At 44.4% G+C, this 25,000-nt stretch overlaps 1 protein-coding gene across 1 annotated transcript in view; it reads right to left on the bottom strand.

The window, feature by feature from the left end:
* Positions 1-343: 343 nt before the first annotated feature.
* LOC147026913 (protein phosphatase 1L-like) overlaps positions 344-25,000 on the bottom strand; it is a 154,455-nt gene continuing 129,798 nt past the window's right edge. The window contains exon 4 of the mRNA XM_085882809.1: positions 344-2,269. Coding sequence (XP_085738935.1) covers positions 1,923-2,269 — 347 coding nt within the window. The 3' untranslated portion in view covers positions 344-1,922. The remainder of the gene's footprint in view (positions 2,270-25,000) is intronic.

The following is a 25,000-nucleotide window of genomic DNA, read 5'->3' on the forward strand; positions in this document are numbered from 1 at the left end:
GTGCCAGCGATAACTCGCCTACTCCGTGAATGACACGGTGGGATCTTTACAGGTCCACCAATGACCAGTGCTAGCAGAATGGTCCTCCAGATCAACGTCCTTCCAATGAACGGCGCACATAGTGACGCCTCGCCCTGCATGTGAAACACCGAGATGACACTTTATACCTGGGTTGCGATTCGAACGCATGCGAGAGAGCTGAGAGGTGAGTGTGCAGACCTCGATGGTATGGATTCTGCTGGCCCTCCGAATGCCAAAATTTATCTGCTCCTCAATGTTTGTTTTGGCCCTGCAAGGGACTATTTTGAAGGAAACAGATGGGATAAATAATGAAGCATTTCCCTGCTTTTTAAAATATAATTTATTGCATGTCTTTTCCATATTCCAACATTCAGTAATGATCATTTTCTCAAAGATACACTTTGCAGCTGTCACAAAGTGCACTTTCCATGCTCTATCGTTTCTTGACATTTCAGCAGCCTGGGTATGGCCTTATACTTAGGTTTTCTTGTAATAGCCGGTACACGAATATTCTATTTACAATGGAATTGACAAAGGAATTGTCAATTACGTGGCAAAGTAAGTTCACCATCGTATTGTGCACGCAACTCGAGTTGCCAGTCAAAATCGTGTCGTATTTCCTTCGTCGCAATCCTAGTGTCCTTAGAAGGAAATAAAATGGAACACATTGAAACATAACACCTTAAAAGCCTGTACAGCAAACCAGTCACCATGGCAGTCACATTTATTCAAGAGGCAATGCATGACCGACACAGTAAGCAGCATCGCGGCAAGTGGCATCGTGCAACGCGGCAGCAAATGGCATCGCGCAACGGCGACTGGCATCACGCAACGGTGAGTGACATTGCGCAATGGCCAGTGGCTAGCAGCATCACACATATCGGCAAGTGGCGTCGCACAATGCGGCAAGCGGCATCGTGCAATGCGGCAAGCAGCATCACGCAACGCTGCAAGCGGAATCTCACAACCAGGCAAGCGACATCGCAGCAAGCGGCAAAGCGCAACGCAGCAAGCAACATCATGCAACACAGCATCTCATAACATGGCAAGCGGCATTGAGCAACACGGCAAGCAGCATCACACAATCCGGCAAGCAGTATCGTGTAATGCAGCAAGCAGCATCTCGCAGTTCGACATCACTATTTTGTTATTGGAACATGGTGGGATTTCACTTCATGCAATCATCGTGATAAAAGGTCCTGCTGCGTTAAGTCTGCACGGTGTTGCTGATCAGTGTTTGAACTGTAAAGTGGAGTTCAGAGAGCACCAGTGTGAGATGACTTTAGGCACAAAAGCATGCAGCCAGGTAAGCCTGAGGTTAAGCACGACTTTGAAACGCAAAATGGAAAAAGCATAAAGTTAAAATGCAAAAGTAAACAAACTGCAATCGCAAATTTTTAGCGAATATGTGCAGCTTTTAACAATGACAAGTATTCTTTTGAACCCTTGTCTCTCGTACCTTTGGCCCTAAACTTCTGACCACGCCTGCACTAAGCCGACCATCGAAGCAACTTGCCCCGTCTGCTTTGCAAGCCTCACGTCGGCCAAACGATAATTGTCATGCTGCCCTTGTTTGTTCATTTAAGATGGAGTCATTAATCCAACGGGTAGTTATAAGATGGAGAACGAATCCAAATAAACGCTGGAATATCCTTCTCAACGTCATTTCGTTGTTCAGTCATTTCAGTCATTTCTGGTTTTTATTTGCAAGACAGTGAGGTTTTATTTTTCCATGGAAGATATTGTTTAATACTGTGTATTAGTAATCTAGCCTCATTAAGGTGTGTGTGTGTGTGTGTTTGTGTGTGTTTGTGTATTTGTGTGTGTGTGTATGCGTGCATGCAATAGTTTCTTCTCACTGTCGTTTTTAAAAGCAGACAAAACGTTGTGAGGCTTCCCAGTTAGGACAACGTTCCACTGTTGTCCCTGTTCGTCTTAACCACCATGACAGCGAGTGAGTCAGCGCTAGCCTTGGAGGCCGCTTGCCTTGCAAGGCCTTCTGCTCCAAAGCCTGGCTCGGCTATCCGCGAAGAGAGGAAGCCACAAGCCACCTCGCCTGAGATGGCATCCCAAAAGCCCGGTGAGGCAAGGAGCACAAGATGGGAGTGCAAGGCGATAGGATCAAACGTTGCAATCTCGGGCTCTGCGATGACAATTCCATTGGCCTTGAGGTCAGGGTCTCCAAGAGAACGGGATGCAGAAAGTATTCCCTGGACACGCCATGCTCCATCAAAGCTGATGTAGCCTCCTGAGCGGGAATGAGGAAAGAGTGTTACGTTATCACAGGGGGAATAAGATGAATAAAATAAGGGAAAGCGGATGGAAAGTAAGGTAGGAATGGAAAACAAACAAGGAAGAAAATATTGGAGAGTAGACAGCCATCCATGTGCATCACTATGTTTATTTCAATGATAAGTTATATATTAATCGTTTTCTCGACTTGAGATATATATATATATATATATATATATATATATATATATATATATATATATATATATATATATATATATATTTTTTTTTTTAAGTACCATATGAGCTCATCCTGTCGATATTGGCTCAAATTGAGACTCGTATATGCACTTTTGTACAAAGTATTGTGCGTGAAAGCAGAAAACCTTTGGCGCCATATTTGGGGTGAAAGGGCAAAACGTTAAAATTGGCTCCATCCGCCAAGAACATGGCTTGTAACCTGTAGGGTCAGCTGCTGTGACCTTGGGAATCAAAGCCTGTGTTTACAATGTTCCAAGCCTGAGAACATTCAACTTCCTGTACGAGTTATAAAAACAATTCTCAAATAGCACAAGAATACTTTAACAAAAACAAAACACAAAAAGAGAAGGATTTTTATCAACCAAAAGTTGATAAGAGTCTGTCAACTACCGTGGGAAATAAGGTGTGCCTGATGTTTTGAGCGGAAGATCTTCATCTCTTTTGTCCTAATGACTCGGGTTCCTTCAAAAGGAAATGGATACAAAGCCGAGTTAAGATCCGTGCAAGGAAAATGGATATAACGCGAAGTAGTTTTCTCTGTTGGAAATGGAAACATAACAGACATTTGCTGGGTTGCATCACCGCTGGAGTGATATATGACAGTGCAGAAATGCAAGAAAGCCCGAGAGCTCGGTGATCAAAACCAGCCGTGCATTTAGCCTGCGGTTACACTGGCAACGTGGCAAAGCCAGGAATGAGTTTGAAACTTTGGTAAAAGTTACCTCCGGTCAGACGCAAAGGAAACTGAATGTATCATGATAATCATGAACTTGGTACTGAAGCATGGCAACATGCTTTGTTAGTTCGACGTGCATCATACAGCGGTTGCTCAAGAGAATGGTGCTTCTTCCAGGATGCCTTGTCGGGAATTTTAACACAGCTTCAGGCCTCGCTCCAAAAAGGCTATTTCAAACATCAGTAAAAATAACAAAGCTTTGCATCTACTTAGCATACTCGAGCATAACGGTGTTGGAAACTTTTCCAGCTATGGAGGGCCTGTGCAAACTCGTAATCTCGTGCCCGCATGCACATGGATGACTGTCGTTGACATCCTTGCCCCTACGTGCCTTCCTTACCGATTGCTTGCACCACAATGGAGGTGGCTATTTCCCATTGGCAATCGGCTTGAAGCTAAGAGGTCAGGGGTCATGGCATGCCCTACGTGACGTTTCCAAGGTGAGGCCAAAGCCTGCCTTTCATGGCCTGCTGGTGCAAAGACCTTTCGGTTGTGCGGAAACAAAAGGCCACATTCCAGAAAAGAATTCTCATTTGCCTCTTCGTTTTTCTCACAACTCATTCCGCACATTGGCTCTGGAAATGCAATCGAAATGCTTCCAGAATGCCCGGTGTTTACAAAAAAAGTCTTGTTTTGAACCTCCAGTCAACTGCCTATATCAAGATGTGGACACGAAAGCTTGGCTTTGAGGACAAAACTCCATTGATGTTTGCGATCGTGCTCCATTTGTGGAGCTGTTACATCAATGTGTGGTAGAAGTCGTCAAGGGTAGGGGTTGTTAGGTTTATGGCAACAGGACAGCGATCTGTCCCTTGGAGAACCACCGCAATTAGTGATGATTTTCATTTCACTGAAGAGTCGCCACGGAAGGTGTTATGGTATTTGCACATCAAGATCTTTGTACTTGACAAATACCTTTAGTGCATTGTCACTAACACGTTTTGCAGGTGGAAACAAAATTGTCCTGGAATAAGGGTTGCTCCCATTAAACAGCAGCCTTGCCTACGTTTATGGGTTAGTAATTGATGATAAAATTACTGAGGGATGAATGAGACCGGATGTTACAGCAGACTTGTACGGGGTAGTTAAGTATGCATTAGCATATGTGCCGACACAAAATTAACAAAAACAGTGACACAGAAATTGAAATGAACCCGTACAACCTGCGTGTGGATCCCCCTCGACACCTCCCATCCCAACAATGTAAATTGACGTGCTTGATTCAAGGCATCCAACTGTGACCTTTCTGACAACACTGCAGCAATGCTGGATTTAAAGCAAAACGATTGTGAGAGTCTTTACATCTCCCAGCATGGCAATACATATTGCCACACTGACTGTGCTTGTTAAGAACTGTTTTGCAGTGGCCAACACAAAGCCCCAATTCAAACCCAATCAAACTATTCTGAGATGCCTTGGAACGCCGCTCGGGTGGCAGTCAAGGCCACAATATTACACCCGATATAATATACACCAACGTCCAGTGCAGTGTGAGTGACTGGTCTTGTATAGTTGTATTATACCAAATTGACCTGCTGGTGTGGTACCAGTGGGAGAACCGGATCCTGAAGCACATCAGCTTCAGCGGTGACATTGAGCCACCCATCCCATCTGTAATCATGTCAAGACAAAACATGTGGCTCTGCTTGAAATGCAAAGAGCAGGCCTTTCAGCGAGGACTCTGACCATGTGGACCCTGCTGATTAATAAGGTAGATGGTATATTTAGGTTCGATAAAATAGGATCCATTTGCTTAAAAAAAATAAAATATTTCAAACATTGGCCGATGAAGCATTCCCATCTTAAGCCCCATTACACATAGCTCACGCTGCTGGGACTCTTGAGTTCATATCCCATGTACTGTATTGATTCGTCCATCGTCTACAAATCGTCCTTGTAATTAAAGTGAAAGTGCCCGACGTCTCCTAACATCCTTTCCTCCGTGCAGTGGACATACAACCTCCTCAATGAGCTTGATATCACCATCGATAAAAAGATTTTATAAAATGGGATGTGCCAAATGTCTTATCGATCTCGTATGCACGACGAACCATAGGAAACACCGAAGATTATGGATAAAATTCAACCTGATGGAAGAATCTTATTTCAGACAATTTGCATTTTCAACAGTTACAGCAACGTTTCCACTTCATCGGTCTAACTGAACAAATCAGCGTCTCTAGAACTGTTGTACTAATGACTCCAGTACATATAATATAGATGAACAGTGCTGTATATTGGCTATAATGACCTGACTTGTAATCAGCATTCAAACAGGCCCAAACATTCTTCAAACAGCTTTGTATTGCTATATACAGGACTAGGGTGTGAGCCTTTACATCTGTCAGTTCCCAAATGCTGATCTAAATGTCTGTACAATGGCTAAATCGATCATCCTTGCAAAGCCAAATGAAGCACTTTGGTGTTTTGAACTACAAACTATACAGGCAAGAGTAAACAGAAACTGTGTAGGTGCTTATTTTTGTTGGTCATGGAAAATAAACCCTGAATGGGTCATTGGAGTTCTTTTGTGTGTTAACATAATGGTCAGCAGCGAGTGCAGTGTGCCCAGGAGTAGAACCAATGCTGCGGACCAACCCTCACATGATCGGTCGAAACGATTTCTGTTCAAACGTAAAACATCGCATGTAGAACATTTTAATTCCCTGTCCTCCATACTTTCTTCTTGTTTTCCTGTTTTTCTTACCACCACCCCCTGACTCTCATCAACTCTCACTCATTTTTGTATATCTACTACAGCACTGGATAACGAATTTGCTTATTTGACTGACTGCTATTGTTTCCATGGAGTCAATATCCAATTGTTCATTTTTTGATGGCGGTCAGCCTCCAGCACCCGTTTCAGCAATGCTAAATGCAAAGAGAAATCCTTCGGCTCCAACTATGCTTTCAAATTCCGGGCCCCAACCCATCCCTTCCTATTCCATCCGCACCCTTTCCTTCAATAAAAGTTTTCGTTTTAGAACACTTGATCTTCTCAACTCCTAAACAATATCCTAATCTCTTCTGCAACTAAGTTTGATGATATCCTTGAGAGTTTTGAAAGCTTGCACGTCGTGATCTCCTTCACTGCTCTTACATTGGTGTTTCATTGCCCTATCTTCTGCACATGGTTCACACAGCCATGGAAGACCAAATTTCCAGTTTTCCAAAACAAAAAAGTTGTTTGCCAGGATTTTAATTCAAATGTTTTAGAGAACAAGTAACATTGGAATAAATTGTGACAAGAATAAGAAGGAAACCTTGTGACCTCCACCAAAGGTGGACGGAGGTTATGTTTTTACCCGTCTGCCTGTCTGTCTGTCCGTGATATCTCAAAAAGTTACATACCGATTTGGACGAAATTTGGTGGACAGGTTTGGCTGTGTGACATGGACAAATAAATTCGATTTTTGGTGAAGATTCGGATCCGGATACTAGAATATGTTTAATTTTATAAAAAGTGAGATTCACCATTGAGAGATGGGGCCAAAAACAATATACAGCACGATATTTCAAAAAGTTGTGGACGGATTATGACAAAACTTCATGGATGAGATGGGTAGGTGACAAGAACAAGCCAATTAGATCTTGATTAAGGTCCGGATTCAGATGTGACTTATCAGTGCGATACAAAACAAACAGTTCAGCCAGGCAGAAGTATGCACTCCACCAAGTGCCGTTCTAGTTTATTCTCTGTTAATCCATATTCCATTGAATATTTCAAAAATATACTAGCTTAGTATGTTATACCACAAAACCATTCTAAATTGTACCTTTTGCAGCATTAATCACCAGCTTGTCACATCCCTTGGACTCTCAGAAGATTTTACAAACAACTTACTGATACAAGTAAGTACCCGTGGAACAACCGCACAACGTAAAATGTGCCTTAAAGTCCTCAACCCTCGCCCCCCCATCCCGCAAGCTCAATGGACCAAATCCCCCCCCCCCTTTCACCTACCCTTACTGTTCCAAGGTCCTTGTACTGCATTTCCTCTTCTCTGATCTGTTGCTTTCAACCTACTATCTGACCCACAGGGTGAAATTGCTCATCAATCAAATCATTTCCTGTCTACTTCTGAAATCCAAGACTATCAAAACCTCCATTTGTTTCTCCTCTACATCTATTCATGTCCCCTTTCAGCCTTTATATTTCTGTAAAATGCTTCAAAATGGCTGCCTATATACTACCATCTTGTAATCGAACTTTCCACCATTAAGTTATCATTTAATCTTGTGAGCCACAACTGGCTGCCTTTGGGAATGCAATTTTATTACAGGTTTATCGGTTACAGTAGTAATATGCTTGATTTTCTTTTTTGTTAATTATTTATAATCCCCCCTCCCGCCTCCCCACCTTTCCATCATTATGGTGATTTTGATCCTTGCACCTCTTGTAAGGGCCCTGTCACACCTTGACGTTTTAGCCAGCGTATGGTAACGTATCAAAATGTATGTAAAACACTGGCGTACGCTGAACTATTGTTGTTTTTTTTAGTTTTGGGCAAATTCATAACGAGTTGGACGTATGCATAACGTATTAGTAACGTACACAGAACGTTTCGATAACTTATAAATAACTTATACCAACGAATGCTTAGCGTGTTGTCGGCGTTCACAACCTATGCCCAACGATAGTCTAACTTATGCATAGTGCGCGGCAGCGTATCGCCGACGATCACGTGGCGTAGCCTATTAAAGGTAAGGGCTGCCGCTCAACGATTTAAATCATAACCACACTAGAAATCGAAGTGTCAACATCACCGTCATGCCGAAGAAAAAAAATAGAAAAAAAAGAAAAAAAAAACCATGGAGTCTGGAACACTGACAGGTTCCTCCTGTGAACCCCATTTTTAGATACCAATTCCGCTAAACGCTGCCAATACGCCATTATACGGTAGCTGTAAGTTAGTAACACGTTCAGTAAGTTCTGTGGTCATCCGGAAGACGTCAAAATACGTCTACATACGTCAATATGCGTTGGAGGTACGTTACATATAGGTTCAAAGCACGTTACTCATAGGTTAGAAATAAGTTTCGGATAGGCTAAACATTACCTCGACGTGTTTCGACTTATGAGTAACTTACAAGGAACGTGTGTCAACGATCGCATAACGTGCCTACAACTTATGGCCAGCATATGCGGAACGTGTGCGTCATACGCTGGCATACGTCGAAAAATTTTGAGCATGCTTAAAATTTGTCGACGAGCTCGGCATACTATGACGTATGCCAGCGTGCTCTTAACGTATACAAAACTTACCCATAACGTATTCGACGTGTGCCAGCGTATTTGCCAAATTTTTCATATGTCGGTATACGCTGGCTAAAACGTCTAGGTGTGACAGGGCCTTAAGGTAAGCTTTTCTATGAACTCAAACAGTAAGAAAAAATGTGTGCAAAGAAAATACGAAACCCTTCATTTCAAATATTCAATATCCTTAAAATATCAAATAAAATGTTCCAAATGCATTAACACTCGTTTTCTTGTCTTGATATTGAAAAGCTATGGAAGTTTTCCGGGAGGTCGCGATAATTTACCAAGAATCTGTTTTAAAAAACACGACGAAGAGGCAGCAATGCACAAAAATAACTTCGTCATGTTTCAACGCCTCGCCTTATAATCCCTGATTCAGCAATGATGGCAAAGGGGAATGCTGTCTAACCACAGTTGGTGAATGGGAGGGAATAATCTGACGTGTGTACATCTTCAACTCATGTTCAGACTTGGAGGAAACTACACAATAGCAGACAGTTATCTCATCACTGTAAAGTTAGATAATTATTGCCCGAGGTACATTTCCTTCAAATGCTTTTCAGCATTTAATCAGGGAACTATGCACACAGTGAAAAAGAGTAATGGAAACCAAAATTAGGAGAAAATTCATTTCTCCAGCAGTATCTTTACAAAACAAAACAAACAAAAAAAAAAACACTTGGCAAAATGAAATCAGAGCTCCACTTTAGGTACGAGGAAAGGGTGGTCTGGTCAGTGTAATCACTCAAATGCTTTCCTCATGAGGGAGAGTAATTTTTATCAGCTCAAACTACACAAACACAAACAAACTTGATTGGCGTAGGTTTTGTTCCAATCTGTGCATGTGCCGTGGATATTTGGTACTGCCGGCTTCGTGTAAAATCTACATTGCCTCTCAGTTCCCAAGTTCCTTTTGACAAAGGATGCACAATTTTGTGGCTGTCCCCACACATGCACATGCAGTTTTTTGATTACGAACCTCTCCAGTTGTGGTTCACAAGATTAAATGATAACTTAACGGTGGAAGTTCGATTACAAGATGGCAGTATATAAGGCAGTCATTTTGAAGCATTTTACAGAAATTTAAAGGCTGAAAGGGGACATGAATAGATGCAGAGGAGAAACAAATGGAGGTAGATTGATAGTCTGTCCCCACACATGCACACGCAGTTGTTGATTACTAACCTCTCATTCACTTCATTACACTTACTCCCCCCCAACCTCCTTTCCTACTCCCTCACTCACCCTCTTCTCTTCTACATACACACACACACACACACACACACACACACACACACACACACACACACACACACACACACACACACACACACACACACACACATACACACACCTGACTATTATTTTGAAATATACAAGTACAGCATATATAATCAGTAAGAAAATATCTCATCAAGTCCATACATATGTGTATCAAAAACAAAAACAAACAAACAAACAAAAAAACATTTCTTCGACTATCATATCTCATTCCAAGAAATTTATGAACACCCTGTGTCGAACATGACATACAAACTGCGCTTTCTCTGTGCGAGTGGTTAAAACCCCTCGGAATACAAGCCGAAGACCCTTTCTTTCTTCTACGTCTACAAGGCGAAAGCATGTCATTAACAGTTTTAATCAAGGAAACTTGGAACCCCCCCTCCGCCCCCCCAAAAATCTGGAATACAGTGTTGCTTTAGGAGTTATCCATAATTAAAGCCGATTTCTGTTTAGAGTGCATTCGGCTCCTGAGAGATCGAATAAAACTAAAATCTGTCTTACACGTTCAAACTGGAAACGGCGACATGCATCGACCGGTGAAAGTCGCCGCTCGATCCTCACAAAAGGCACTGTGGACTTTAGATTGAGAGGCAATGCCGGTATGCAAGGGAAGGTCATAAATTATATTGTGGAAACACAGACATACACCCTGATAGTGGAAGGTCAAATGCTCGTGAGGATGAGCCAGACAGATGCCCACGGGACGGAATACGTTAGGAAGGTTGCATCAGTTTAAGGAGAACAAATAAAGAATAAAAAGAGACATTTACTTATGTCATTCCTTATAGGCTGTAAATCCTTTTTCGTCAAATACTATACGACGTGAAAAAATACGAAGGGGCAACGTCTAAAAAAAATGCGCAATTGCTCGATCTTCGCTAGGTGGCGACACCAAGCAATAGTAACTACCAAGCAATCGCTGACCTTGGGACTGTTCGTGTTTACCTTTTGAGTGCAAAGTCATTTGGTTGTTGGAGGAGTTTTTGAAGAAGTCATGTTTGGACAGGCAAGCATCTTTTTTTAACTCCTATCACTGCCTGTGCCTTTGGTTGGTTGCACTCTCCCCAATTCCAAGGCAAGAAGATTCACCATGGAGTAATCTTCTGCCTCCCTTGGTGTTGCTGCTCTTCATCATGAATGGACTTTCTTTCTACAGTCAAAATATAATTATAATCTTTCATTTATGAGTTATTATTTTTGGCTTGCCTGTTTGATTAGGGGCCGGGCGGTGGGTGTGGAGGGTGGGTAGGGAGTTTGTGGTTGTTTTCTGTCACTGGTTCACAATTTGTACACCTTCCAGTTTGGAATAGCTTTGTGCGATGGTATGAAGCTGGGAATTCACTGCGGTCAAAAGAAGTCCTATTTTAACCAGTCTGCTCTCAGAAATAATGGCTGTAATAACAAGCAAAACCTGTCGGTGAATTATCCAGAATTTTTCCCAATAAAGTTAGTTACTCTTACATGAGAGTGCAGAGCCAAAACTCACACGTTGTTCCGTGTGTTCCGTTCCGCCATCATTACAAAGTTCCGCATGTCTACCTTTCACGCACGTGGGGTGAAAGGAGAGTCCGAAAGAGGTCTTTCCTCAAACATGAAGAAACGTGGTCCCTTGCACCTGCAAAACTCAGCGTGGTTGTTGGTCTTTTTCCATGTAGTTTCCCGCAAGTGTCACACATCACTCCGAACGATGGGAAAGCTTCCCCATTCCGTTAAAATAGAAGTCTTGAAACTATTTGAAAGGAGCAAAAACACCTTTGAACCCTTACGCTGGATAATGAACGTAATGAGGTGATTCTGTTACATCCACATTATGAGGATCAAAACAAGGTTGAAGTTGTATATGTGCCAAAAAACCCCCCTCAGATGAGAGGCTCCAAGACTGTGCTTTCATTCTTTGAGTGCACAGCTTGACATCCTAACTCGGAATAGACGATTTGCAAACATAGGAGCCTCTTAGCACAAATTGCAAGCAGGAAGAAAACATCATGTTCACCAATCAACGTGATGCAAATTTGTGAATAATGTAATTAGGATACGAATTGAAAACCCTCAAACGAACAACCATTTCCTCCCAAGGTGTTTCTGCTGCTCGGCCCAATGGTACCCCCAGCTGAGGCCTCAATATCACTAAAGCAGTTGAGAATTTTACATTCTTTGTGCTGATAAAAAGTGAAAGCTATTTCACAGTGACTGCATCTTCTTGGCATCCTGGGCAGGTCTCTCGAGCGAGGCGTAGAGATGCAAACAGACCTGCGCTCTGAAACGTGAGCAGGCAGAGGAAATGGCTGTCGAGTTGTGCCATTATTCACATTCCTTCTCAGGGTGTGGACACATGTAGCCACCTTCTGAAGGTAGCTTTCAGATAGGCAGCCCATTACCAGCTGCTTTTTGAGGAATAGATGGGAAACTGCATTTCAGAACGAAGGCTTCAGGCGTTGGTTGGCAATTTTAGGGCGATTTATTTATTGTCTACCAAGTCGAGGTTCATGTAAGAGCTAAAACACAGAAACATATAACAAAGCAGGAGACAGAATGGGCGGGAGAGGTAAGCACAAAATAGTGGGGAACAAAGACATGAGGAGATCTGAGGAAGGGAGAGGGATGGGGCAGGGTACACAGGGTAAACAAGATGGACACTATGGGGCCTTTCAGGATGGAAAACAGGGAATTTGAAGGATGTGGGTTTGGGGTGGATTAGCGGGGGTAAAGAGATCAATATCTTGGATGGGGGAAGGTATGAGATGGTGGTGAACACCTTTTTTGAAGACCTGGAGGGAAAAGTGGGATTGAAGAGAGTGTGGGAGTTTATTGCAAAGGTGGGGAAAAAGAGGAATGAAAGAGTGAAGGTGAGCAGTTAGTCTTAATTTTGGTAGTTTTACCAGAAGGGGGTTGCTGGTGGACGTTAAGTGCCATGTGGAAACATGGGAGGGGGGGTACATATCTCAGACAGAGCAGGGGGGGGTGAGGCCAGAGAGGAGACAGTAGAAGACAGAAAAAGCACCGACCTGCAGTGAGAAAGTGAGAGACCCAAAGACTCAGATTGATCATGGGAGATACCAATGATCCGAAATGCCTTGGTTTCCACAGTATAAAGTCGAGCGAGGTGTGAGGCAGGAGCAACACCCCAGAGGGACAGTAGGATTTGAATCCTGATGTCATCTTCCCGCTACTCTGGGCACTAGGACAGCTTGGCTTATGACCCACACCTGGCCAGTGGTTAGCATTGCACTTTTGAGGCAACGTCCATGTCTTTTAGGGCAGCCCAATGGGATGTTGGTATTGGGGAAGGTGGGGGGGTTTGTTGGGGGGGGGGGCATCGATTGAAAATCTTTATAACCAGTCAATTGGTAATCGGTCAAAGGAGAGCAGGAAAGTGAGCTTGTGCTGAAAACAGATGGGAAATTGAAGCACATTTCTCCTTACACATTGGGTTGAATCATTTGCAGCAAAAATTGGATTTACATCAGAAATATTGCTTCAGTTAGGCAAATTTACGAATGAACCTATTGACGTCACATGTTCCGTCACATTATATAGCGGCACTAGAGTCAACTTGCTTGTTTATAATCCCAATAGAAGACTGAGCTTTTCAGACCCATTACCATCTTATGAGTCAATACCAAAAATATAAAATACTAGGACAACCTCCGACTCTGGTAATGGGAGAACATAACAATGCAGGAGACACTTAAAATTTTAATTTGACCTCAGATCATTAAACATTAAAGATAACCATCCAGCTACAGTCAACACCAAAAGGTGTTTGCGAAACTATTTTCAACACAAAATCGAGATCATGAACACAGGGATCGAGGAAGTGATGGCAAAACACGGCATGTGTTTTGCATTGTCCATTATATACGTTTGTGCTGTTCGTCCTTTTTGCAAATTAAAGTCCAAGCAGAAAGACTACGTCGTAAGAATCCACCCGTTGTTTCAAGGACGGGTGGGCAGCCTCGATTCGGTTGCTTTACATGCATTTATGGGGCTTTTGCCACTCTAGTTCGGACTGCTGGTGAGGGGCAAAAAAAAAAATTGCCATCATGATTGCTTTAAAAACGAGGAATGATGAAAGTCATCCGAGTGTGACGTGTAAACGGTGGACTCTGTGATTAAGGTTGAGGGAAGGGGGCCCGAGCTGAATGCGAAATGAGGCATTCGGACAAATCTATTTTATTTCACCCAAAAGAGAGGCAAAAAATGAATGAATGAATCAATAAACCAATAACTAACTAACGAACTAACGACCCACTGCTTTGTGGTGATGTATTCAAGCTATGGTTGAAAAATTTGTCATGCTTGTCGCAGGGTGTGGAAATCATTGATCGCTGAACTTACAAAAACATTACAATGATGAGCTATTCTGACGGCTATGTATTACATTTTACAATAATTTTAATAATTAAAAGTTCTCCTTAGAGATCCCATGGTCAATTAAATTGCTTTTGCAGACGTTTTATTGTTTAAACTAATATGTGTTACAAATTGTAATTGACAAATAAAGAGGTGACCATGTTTGAGAGAAATGTATTTTTTACCTCTGCCACCGAATGTGGAAAGAGGTTCTGTTTTCACCCCTGTCTGTTTGTCTGTTAATTGTCTGACTACAATTGTGTCTGTTTGTCTGTGAGCAGGATATCTCAAAAAGTTAAGGACAGATTTGGACGAAACTTGGTAGAAGGTTTGGGTGTGCTGCAAGGATGAATAAATTAGATTTTGGTGAAGCTCCAAATCTGCATCCGGAAATGGAAATGTTTAAATTTTTTATCGTGATCATTCACCATTGAGAGACAGGGCCAAAAACGATATGTCGTATTATATTTCAAAATGTTGTGAACGATTTATGACAAAACTCAATGTATGAGTTGGTTCGGTGACAAGAGCAAGCCAATTAGATTTTGGTTCAAGTCAAGATGCACATCTGGACTATTAGTGGGATACAAAACGTAAGCTGTTCGGCCTGGCAGAGGTATGCTCTCTACCGAGTACCGTTCTAGTATTTCTTTAAAGCATTCACTGCATGAAGGATTATCAGTCATTGAGAGCGAGTCATTCTTTGAAAGCTATTTCAGTTATAGTAAAACAAAAATGGAACTTGTTAAATCACGAGAAACGGCTTTATAATCGAGTGAGATCAAGGGTGTTTGTGCATTCAAGATATATCAGAATTCTTCACAAACGACATGGTCTCAACGAGGAAGCAGTGAGACATCAGGATATGCATGTTTCTTCCTTCATAGGGTAAAACGTTGGCAAAATGAAATAACCATCGCCTCGATAATTACAATGCGTTCTCCAACCAACAGCAATGCTACGAGATCAGCATCATGTTGTGTTGTACTGCAACCCAAAGGAGGCGTCTCGCAGCGTGAATGAAGCCTCACATGCAATGGTTCAAAAAGGTCAAAGAAGAAGAGAAAATAGCACAGTTGCAGATGTGTTTCGTTCTTATTACAGCTCATCAGCACACCATAATGCTTAAAATAGTATACTCGGGCTGAACTTCCTCTTAGAACTATTGATCGTAAGACTTCCTAACTGTAGACAAGACAAATTGTGTACCATTCCAGCCATTATTGCAGCGTTGTGAACAAGCGTCATCTGCTGCAAGAACGCACTGTCTATTGCCTCACGATGGCACTGCTTGGAGGACATTGAGACACCTTGTATACACATGATAACTATATATATATATATATATATATATATATATATATATATATATATATGTACATATACACATATGTCTCAAAAAAACATATGTGCATACATATCCACATGTGTGTGTGTGTGTGTGTGTGTGTGTATGTATGTATATATATATATATATATATATATATATATATATATATATATATATATATATATATATATATATATATATATATATATATATAATGTGAATGCACCCGGCGCTGCCCGGGTTCTTTTTGAATGAATTTAAACTTCCATACATATGTCTGACGCGAGCACAGTATCAGTTCCCTCTTGGGAACAGTTCCTTGGGCGATGGCAGTCATAGGCAAAGGGGATTAGTGAGGGGGAAACACACCCCCTTCCCCCAACGCCCCCCCCCCCGGCCGAGGGGCCTTGCCACATCGCCTATTACCTTCCCGGGGCTCATCCCGACATTTTTTGTTTCAGTGGTTAGCTCCTATCTTTCACCTTTCAGGAGATTAGCATGTGCAGACAAACAAACAAACAGACAAACAAAAACTTAAAATCATATGTTAGACATATGGTATATGGCGTTGGCCCCATGTCAATCGGCTGAACTTGAAAAATCAACGTTCCGAAATCAGGTGAGGACGTCACAATTCGGAAACCGGAAGTCGGAAGTACAATTATTTTACATCGGGAAACTCCCGGGTACATGTTCTGTCAGCATGTGAAGTTTGGTGAGGATCAGTCCAGTACTTTTCGCGTGCATAGGTCACAGAGAAACAAACACACAGAAACACAGACAGACACACTTTCAACTTTATATATATATATATATATATATATATATATATATATATATATATATATATATATATTGTTACGAATTTTGGTCCGCCCAGAGTGCGATCAGCCACGTAAATCAAATCGCGACAGCGTCGCCCACAGGAACGGACAATTCAGTCGTGACCCTCCTTGGAACTACCGCCAGGAGCTAGTCACGGGTGGGTCTTTCAACCACACCACAATCGTGCCAATCGGCCACCCGCACAGGATGGGGTTGTTCGCCAAACTCGACCTACCTAAGTACCTGCGCGAGTAGTTAACCGGGAAATCGTACCTCACCGCTGGCCGGCCTAGGACACGAACCGCTTAAGCAGTCCATTCCATGCTTCAGTGATAACCGAGCGGTGTTATCGCCGGCCCCGAAGGACGTGATTATTTACCGGGTGCTTACACCCCTCCTACCAATTCCTTCCGTGATGCAAGATGGAACTTTCAAACAAGGGAAAGGACGCAACGAAACGGGGAACAGTTCGACAAGCACATTTATTGCACACGGATACATTTATTATACAAGCACATATGCAGTCAGGAATGCAAAACATGAACAAGCACGTATACAGAACAAAAGCAAAGCAAAAGGTGCTCCGACCATCTATAAGCAATTATGTACAGTCACTTATACGGTTTTACTTACGGGACTCGGCGCCATAACACGCATTCAAAGAAAAAGCAAGAAAAGACCCCCTCAGAGACAAGGGAGTCAGACTGGGCCCGTGGGCCGAATGCGCATGGAACCTGGATGAGCGACCAGGTCCACGAGACCGAAGGGTCTTACTCACGCCCTCGTGGCGCGATGGCTGGCAAGCCGCGATGTCAGTGTAGCTGCGCCTGGCTTCGTGCCCCTGGCATGGTCGGTGAGTTCTCTCCGGCGCTCCCCGTCTGCCTTTCCCATCGGCTTCGAGCTTCGTCTCCCGACTTGACTGCCCCGCTGACACTGCACTCGAATTGACTGCCCCGTCTCCCGATTCTCCAAACTGCCGACACCGACACACTGCAGACTTGACTGCCCAGTCTCCCGCTTCTCCAGACTGCCACTCCACCGACTCCAGGCTTGACTGCCACGACTGACACACTTGACTCCCGATGCACTGCTGCTGCCACTCCACTGCTCCCACTTGACTGCCACTTGACTGCAGACACTGCTGCTGCTACTCCACTGCTCCCACTTGACTGCCAACTCACTGCTCTGCCGACACACTGCTACTGCCACACTCTGCCGCGAGATGCGTTGTGCTCGTGCTTATATAGGCTGGGGGGGAGCGTCTATGTAAATTTGTGGATCACAGCGGGTTCAGAGGTGGGGCTACACCACCCGATGCTCAGCCATTGGATGGATGAAAAGGGGGCGTGAAGCATTCCTGATCCGCTTTTCGAGGCGAAAGGAACGCATTCACAGCCCATGGCACGACGTGTGGTAGAAAGGCGTTGGTGGTTGGAGTTTGCTGCGGTGGTTTGGGAAGGGTGTTGGTGGTGACGATTTGGTTGCGGCGGGCGTCGTTTGAGAATGACGGTGAAGCGTGTTTGCGGGGTGGAGATGTGGAGGTAAAGAGGTGAAGGTGGTGGTGTTTGAGTTGTCGTTGTTTGGGAATGATGTTGGTGGTGGCGATTTGGTTGTTGGGGGAAGATTGGTCCAAAATAATGATAGAGAAAAGAAAAACGGCTAACTCATAGGATCACAGCCCTGTGACACACGGAAATTCCCTCGAAACAACGGTGGGGAAATCTAACAACACAATTAATTATCGTCATAACTGATCTAAGGACCCTTTATGGTGTATTGCGAATTTCCACAACCGAAACAATTATATATATGTATATATATATATATATATATATATATATATATATATATATATATATATATATATATATATATATATATATATATATATATATATATATATATATATATATATGTATATATATGTATATATATATATATATATATATATATATATATATATATATATATATATATATATATGTATATATATATATGTATATATATGTATATATATATATATATATATATATATATATATATATATATATATATATATATATATATATATATATATATATATATATATATATATATATATATATATATATATATATATATATATATATATATATATATATATATATATATATATATATATATATATATACATATACAGTGGGGAGAACAAGTATTTGATACACTGCCGATTTTCCAGGTTTTCCCACTTACAAAGCACGTAGAGGTCTGTAATTTTTATCATAGGTATACTTCAACTGTGAAAGACGGAATCTAAAACAAAAATCCTGAAAATCACATTGTATGATTTTTAAATACTTAATTTGCATTTTATTGCATTAAATAAGTATTTGATCACCTACCAACCAGTAAGAATTCCGGCTCTCACAGACCTGTTGGTTTTGTCTTTAAGAAGCCCTCCCATTCTCCACTCATTACCTGTATTAACTGCACCTGTTTGAACTCGTTATCTGCATAAAAGACAGCTGTCCACACACAATCAATCAGACTCCAACCTCTCCATAATGGGCAAGACCAGAGAGCTGTCTAAGGACATCAGGGACAAAATTGTAGACTTGCACAAGGCTGGGATGGGCTACAGGACAATAGGCAAGCAGCTTGGTGAGAAGGCAACTGTTGGTGCAATTATTAGAAAATGGAAGAAGTTCAAGATAACAGTCAATCTCCCTCGGTCTGGGGCTTCATGCAAGATCTCACCTCGTGGAGCCTCAATGATCATGAGAAAGGTGAGGGATCAGCCCAGAACTACACGGCAGGACCTGGTCAATGACCTGAAGAGAGCTGGGACCACAGTATCAAAGAAAACCATAAGTAACACACTACGCCGTCATGGATTAAAATCCTGCAGCGCACGCAAAGGTCCCTCTGCTCAAGCCAGCGCATGTCCAGGCCCGTCTGAAGTTTGCCAATGACCATCTGGATGATCCAGAGGAGGAATGGGAGAAGGTCATGTGGTCTGATGAGACCAAAATAGAGCTTTTTGGTTTAAACTCCACTCGCCGTGTTTGGAGGAAGAAGAAGGATGAGTACAACCCCAAGAACACCATCCCAACCGTGAAGGATGGAGGTGGAAACATCATTCTTTGGGGATGCTTTTCTGCAAAGGGGACAGGACGACTGCACCGTATTGAGGGGAGGATGGATGGGGCCATGTATCGCGAGATCTTGGCCAACAACCTCCTTCCCTCAACAAGAGCATTGAAGATGGGGCGTGGCTGGGTCTTCCAGCATGACAACAACCCGAAACACACAGCCAGGGCAACTAAGGAGTGGCTCCGTAAGAAGCATCTCAAGGTCCTGGAGTGGCCGAGCCAGTCTCCAGACCTGAACCGAATAGAAAATCTTTGGAGGGAGCTGAAAGTCTGTGTTGCCCAGCGACAGCCCCGAAAACTGAAGGATCTGGAGAAGATCTGTATGGAGGAGTGGGCCAAAATCCCTGCTGCAGTCTGTGCAAACCTGGTCAAGAACTATAGGAAACGTCTGATCTCTGTAATTGCAAACAAAGGTTTCTGTACCAAATATTAAGTTCTGTTTTTCTGATGTATCAAATACTTATTTCATTCAATAAAATGCAAATTAATTATTTAAAAATCATACAATGTGATTTTCAGGATTTTTGTTTTCGATTCCGTCTTGCACAGTTGAAGTGTACCTATGATAAAAATTACAGACCTCTACGTGCTTTGTAAGTGGGAAAACCTGCAAAATCGGCAGTGTATCAAATACTTGTTCTCCCCACTGTATATATATATATATATATATATATATATATATATATATATATATATATATATATATATATATATATATATATATATATATATATATATATATATATATATATATATATATATATATATATATATATTGTTACGGTTCTGGGAACCGTATGCAGACAAACATACAGTTGTCCTGAAGTCAGTTATTCCGTTAAGTATATGTGTAGGTAGAACCCCTCCTTGTGTGTAATGGGAAGACACTGTGGTGCGTTGCGATGTTTTTTTTAGTTAGATTAATAAATCATTATGTCCCGCCCGCGGCGGCCCACGGTGCCCTCTGCCTGCTCGTGCCTTCATCTCGATTGCTACTTTCGCATGGGCTAGGCAGGCGCGTGTTCGCCTGCTCGCCCAGCCGGCGACTCGCTTTCCAAGGCAGAATATTTGTGTGGTGCCTTTTTGGTGAGTCCAGACACGCGGAGTGGGCGGTCTTCCCGGTGTGGCCGAAACCCTGTCCAGAAAGGGCGGCCCCATGAAAATCCCGTCCAATCAGGGTGAGCAGTGACGTCGGATTCACCAAGGCCCCTCCCTACTGGGGGAGATCTATAAATTATGACACCATTCTTTCAGAGTGGTCTGGTGAGCTGGAAAGTGAGTCGTCTTGAGAGTGAGCTGGAAAGTGAGTCGTCTTGAGCGGAGCGTTGGAGTGTGACAGTTCGTCATTTGATAGCGAAAGAAAGGAGGAAGGTGGTGGAGTGGTTGCGCTCTTTGGGGGTCATTCGTTTCGAGTGTGAGGGAGCTGGGTAGACCTCGACCCGACCTCGACCGGGTCTCTCGTAGGGTCCTGTCTGCAGCCCTGATCCCCACCTCGGACTCCGCTGAACTCGACCCGGGCTCCTTCGCAGACACGGTCTCCACGCGTGCGGCCCTGTACCGAGCCGCACGACCATTGACAGGTGCCGCACCACGGAGCATCCCTTCCCTCCAACGTTAAGGTACCCGAAAGAACTGCGACCTCAGCTCACCTCCCTCTCTGGCTGCGGGGGTCCTTTGCCATACATCTGGGTTTATTAGATCCTCGTGGAGGATCTTGAAGTCTTACTTACGTTGTTGTTCTTGTGAACTTTTTGGTTTCACAGCCTACAGTTTTCATCGAAACTTCCTGAAACTTGGCATATATATATATATATATATATATATATATATATATATATATATATATATATATATATATATATATATATATATATATATATATATATATATATATATATATATATATATATATATATATATATATATATATATATATATATATATATATATATATTGTTGCGGATTCGCGCCCGCCGGCGTGCGGATGGCCACGTAACTCGAATCGCGGCACGTCGCCCACCGGACGGACAATCCAGTCGTGACCCTCTCGGATTAACGCCGGGAACCAGTCATGGGTGGACCTTTCGGTCTCACCACGATCGTGCCAATCGGCCCCAGCGTGGGATAGGGTTGCTCGCCAAATTCGACCTACCTAAGTACCCACACGGAGGGTAGACCGGGCGATCGCACCTCGCCGCAGGTCGACTTCGGACACGGGCCACTTTAAGCGACCCGTTCCGTACTATCGGGATAACCGAGTGGTGTTATTCGTCGGCCTCGACGGTTCGATTAATTATCGGGCGTTTTAGCCCACGACCAACCCTTTACGTGAAGCAAGATGGAGATTCAATGAAAGAAAAGACGAAGCGAAGCGGGAAAACAGTTCAACTTGAAGCACATTTATTTCGCGATGAACGGAAAGCACACATATACAATTCCACCAAAAGCACATGTAAAAGAAGAAGACAATGCAATATTACACAAAAAGCAAATGCAACAATGCAGATCTATCCGACTACCGAGCACACGGCAACACTTATACAATTTTACTTCACAGACGGCGCCGACAACACATGTACCCAAAACAAAAGAAAAGAACCACCCTCAAGGATGAGGCGGGCCTGGGGCCGAGACCGGGTCGGGCCTACCCGTCTGATGATGAGACGCGAAGTGGCGGTGGTGCCTCAACTCCGCGGGCCTCGCGGACAGTGTCTGGTAGGGGGTGGGAAAGGGGCCCCCTTTGTCGCACTATCTCAGCGCGGGGGGAAACAGGAGGGGGTTGCTGATGCTCGGGGGAAGGAGGATATCACCCTGTCTCGGGTCCCGTGGCGAGCGTCTCCTCCTCGACCTCGGTCGCGTTGCTGGCCTCTCCCTCTGCAGCTCCCGGCACCGACGCGAGCACCCCCTCGTCCGCCTTCGCCGCCGCCACCTCTCCACAGCTCCGTCTACTCGCCCTCTCCGTCTCCTCTCTTGGCTCGTCCCAACTCTTCACTCTTGACTTCTCCCACTTCTTTCCAGCTCCACCGACGACTCTCTTGAACTCCGCACAACTGCCTTTACTGACGAACGCAGCCGTTTATATAAGCCCCGTGGCTTCGCTCTTTCACCCTTGACCCTTTGCCTCCGACCCTTCACCTCTAACTGGCTCTCCATTGGACCGAGGAAAAGTGGGCGTGAATGCTTTTTGATCCATGAATTTGCATACAGCGACCTCACTCCAACGCCCTGGAGGCGGGGCCAAATCGCCCACGCTCTCCGATTGGACGGAACAAAAGTGGGCGTGAGTCGTTTTTGATCCGTTTTCTGCGGAAAGTCCGTGATGTTTTTGAATACGCTGCTCGGTGCGCGCCCTGCACGAGTCCAGTATCGGTGCCCACGAGTGGCGCGAGATGGTGTGGATGCGATGGTGGCGAGTTGTGACGGTAAAGGTCGTGGCGGTTGTGGTGAAGCGGCGTTGTGGTTGGTGGTTGTTGTTGTGAAGCGGCGTTGTGGTTGGTGGTTGTTGTTGTGAAGCAGCGTTGTGGTTGGTGGTTGTTGTTGTGAAGCGGCGTTGTGGTTGGTGGTTGTTGTGTGATGGCTGTTGATACGTGGTTGGTGGTGGTAATAATGGCGGCTGGTCCAAAATAAAGATAGTAAAAGAAAAACGGCTATCCTGAAGAGTCGCAGCCCGAGTGAATGACATTTATTCCCTCTACACAACGGGTTTGGGCCTAACTACACACATACGTACGGAGATATCTCACCTAAGGGACCTGAATGGTGGTTTGTGAATTTCGTCAACCACAACACTACCCCCTCCCCTTTTTACAGACTCGTCCCGAGTCGTCAAATTTTCGTGTGCCATCATGTGTAGTTTTCCCCTAGTACATTTTACCTACGGATCCCTGAGTGCGACATTCATGGTATTTGTGTCCCCAAAATAAATAACCTAAGGGCTGAGTAACTACCCAAACAAACTCACTCACACGGACGACTTAAATAAAATTGCCGGCGCTAGGACAGACATGCCGGGGGCGCACTCATATTTACAGTACATCTTACCTTAACTTACAAATTTTACACTAAACCATGGCCCAGGATCACTGAACTCTGCAAAAAGAAAGCAGTTAGCAGGGAGCCAGGCTGCTCGCATGCAGTCTCTGGCTCAAACAATGCAGGTGACAGGGAACGTGGCCGGCTGCTCACACGCAGTCCAAGGCCTTCCCTTTTGAACTGAACGCAGTGAACCACAACGGTGCATGGGCTGCACAAACGCAGTCTCCGTGCCAGCTCAAGTGGCACACGCAATAAGCACAACAAATGGATGGATGAATGGATGCACGCAAACACGGTGCACGGGCCGCCACTGCAGGCCCGTGTTGTAGCTGCCAACAGGGCAGTTCTCGCAGCTTGCAAACTGTTGCCTTGATCCTGGCGCACATGGAAATGAACAGGGGGGGGGGGAGCAAAGCAAAAATTGAACGGGGCTGGTGAACGTGGGCAGTGGGCATGGCATGGCAAAGGCAGCAGGCAAACACAGCCTGCAGAACCAGGCCGTTGCAGGCAAACACAGCCGGCAGATGAACTGGCCGGCACAGGCCTTGCAGCACAGCAGCTGCAGACGATCCAGCCGGCACTGGCCTTGCAGCAAAACAACAGCTGCCGATGAAGTGGGCCGGCCTTTGCCTTGCAGCAACGCAGCCAGCAGATGAAGCTGGCCAGCCTTTGCCGTTCAGTGGTGCTGGCCACTTGGAAGGCGGGCTACGGTCTCCCTCCCAACCTATCGCCTTTGCCTGTCACTGTACATACCCACTCCCTTAATTTGTCAAACCCCAATTTAGCCCCAACTTATTTTTTTTAATTTTTACTTCCCCACTATAAATCGTCCCCTAACCCCCTGTACTGTCTTTGTTCGGCGAACCTATCCTGTCACCGAGCCAACTCCCAACCTATACGTTCCCTTCCCGGAGGGGAATAAGGGAGAGCTAACGTCCTGTGTCGAGGCCCAACGAAGCCCCAGAATGGCCTCCCCAGAGTTCAGCGATCTAACCCAAAGTGGGTCCAGCGGCCCACAACGAGAGCGAGGGGATGGATGGTGCGGAGGGGTACACTTCCTAATCTACCCTAACCATTAACTGTTAAACTACCCCGGGGCTTTCAACAAGTGCCTCTCGCTTAAGCTATTGGTTCTAACAACCCAGATTCCCGTCGCCTGTGTTGGTGTCCTCACAATTTCGGGCCTCGCCCCCCAATTTTCTCTCCGTGCCCTCACACGGTCTCATGGCTGGGATACGTGGCTCCCTTTGGCAGGCACGACCCTCTGCCGAATCTCCCGCTATGGCACCCCCGGGCGCTACACTGCCTCCGAGCCTACCAGCTCCCTAAACACCGGGGAGTGCCCCCCATGGCACCTCCCCTGAAATGCACACGTGGCAGGCTGGCTTCCCAGGCCCCTTTCCGAGGGTCACCCGTGCCCACAACACTGCCCACGCGGCTCATGGCGCCCGGGGCCCCCGCACCAAGCAGGCGCACCCGTGCCCACTACGCTATCCCGGCCCCCCATGGGCCCTTGGCCTACCATGGCCGAC

Source organism: Eptatretus burgeri, chromosome 5 (assembly GCF_056783735.1).
Source record: "Eptatretus burgeri isolate ZD-2024b chromosome 5, Ebu_testis_v1, whole genome shotgun sequence".
NCBI classification, from domain to species: Eukaryota; Metazoa; Chordata; class Myxini; order Myxiniformes; family Myxinidae; genus Eptatretus; species Eptatretus burgeri.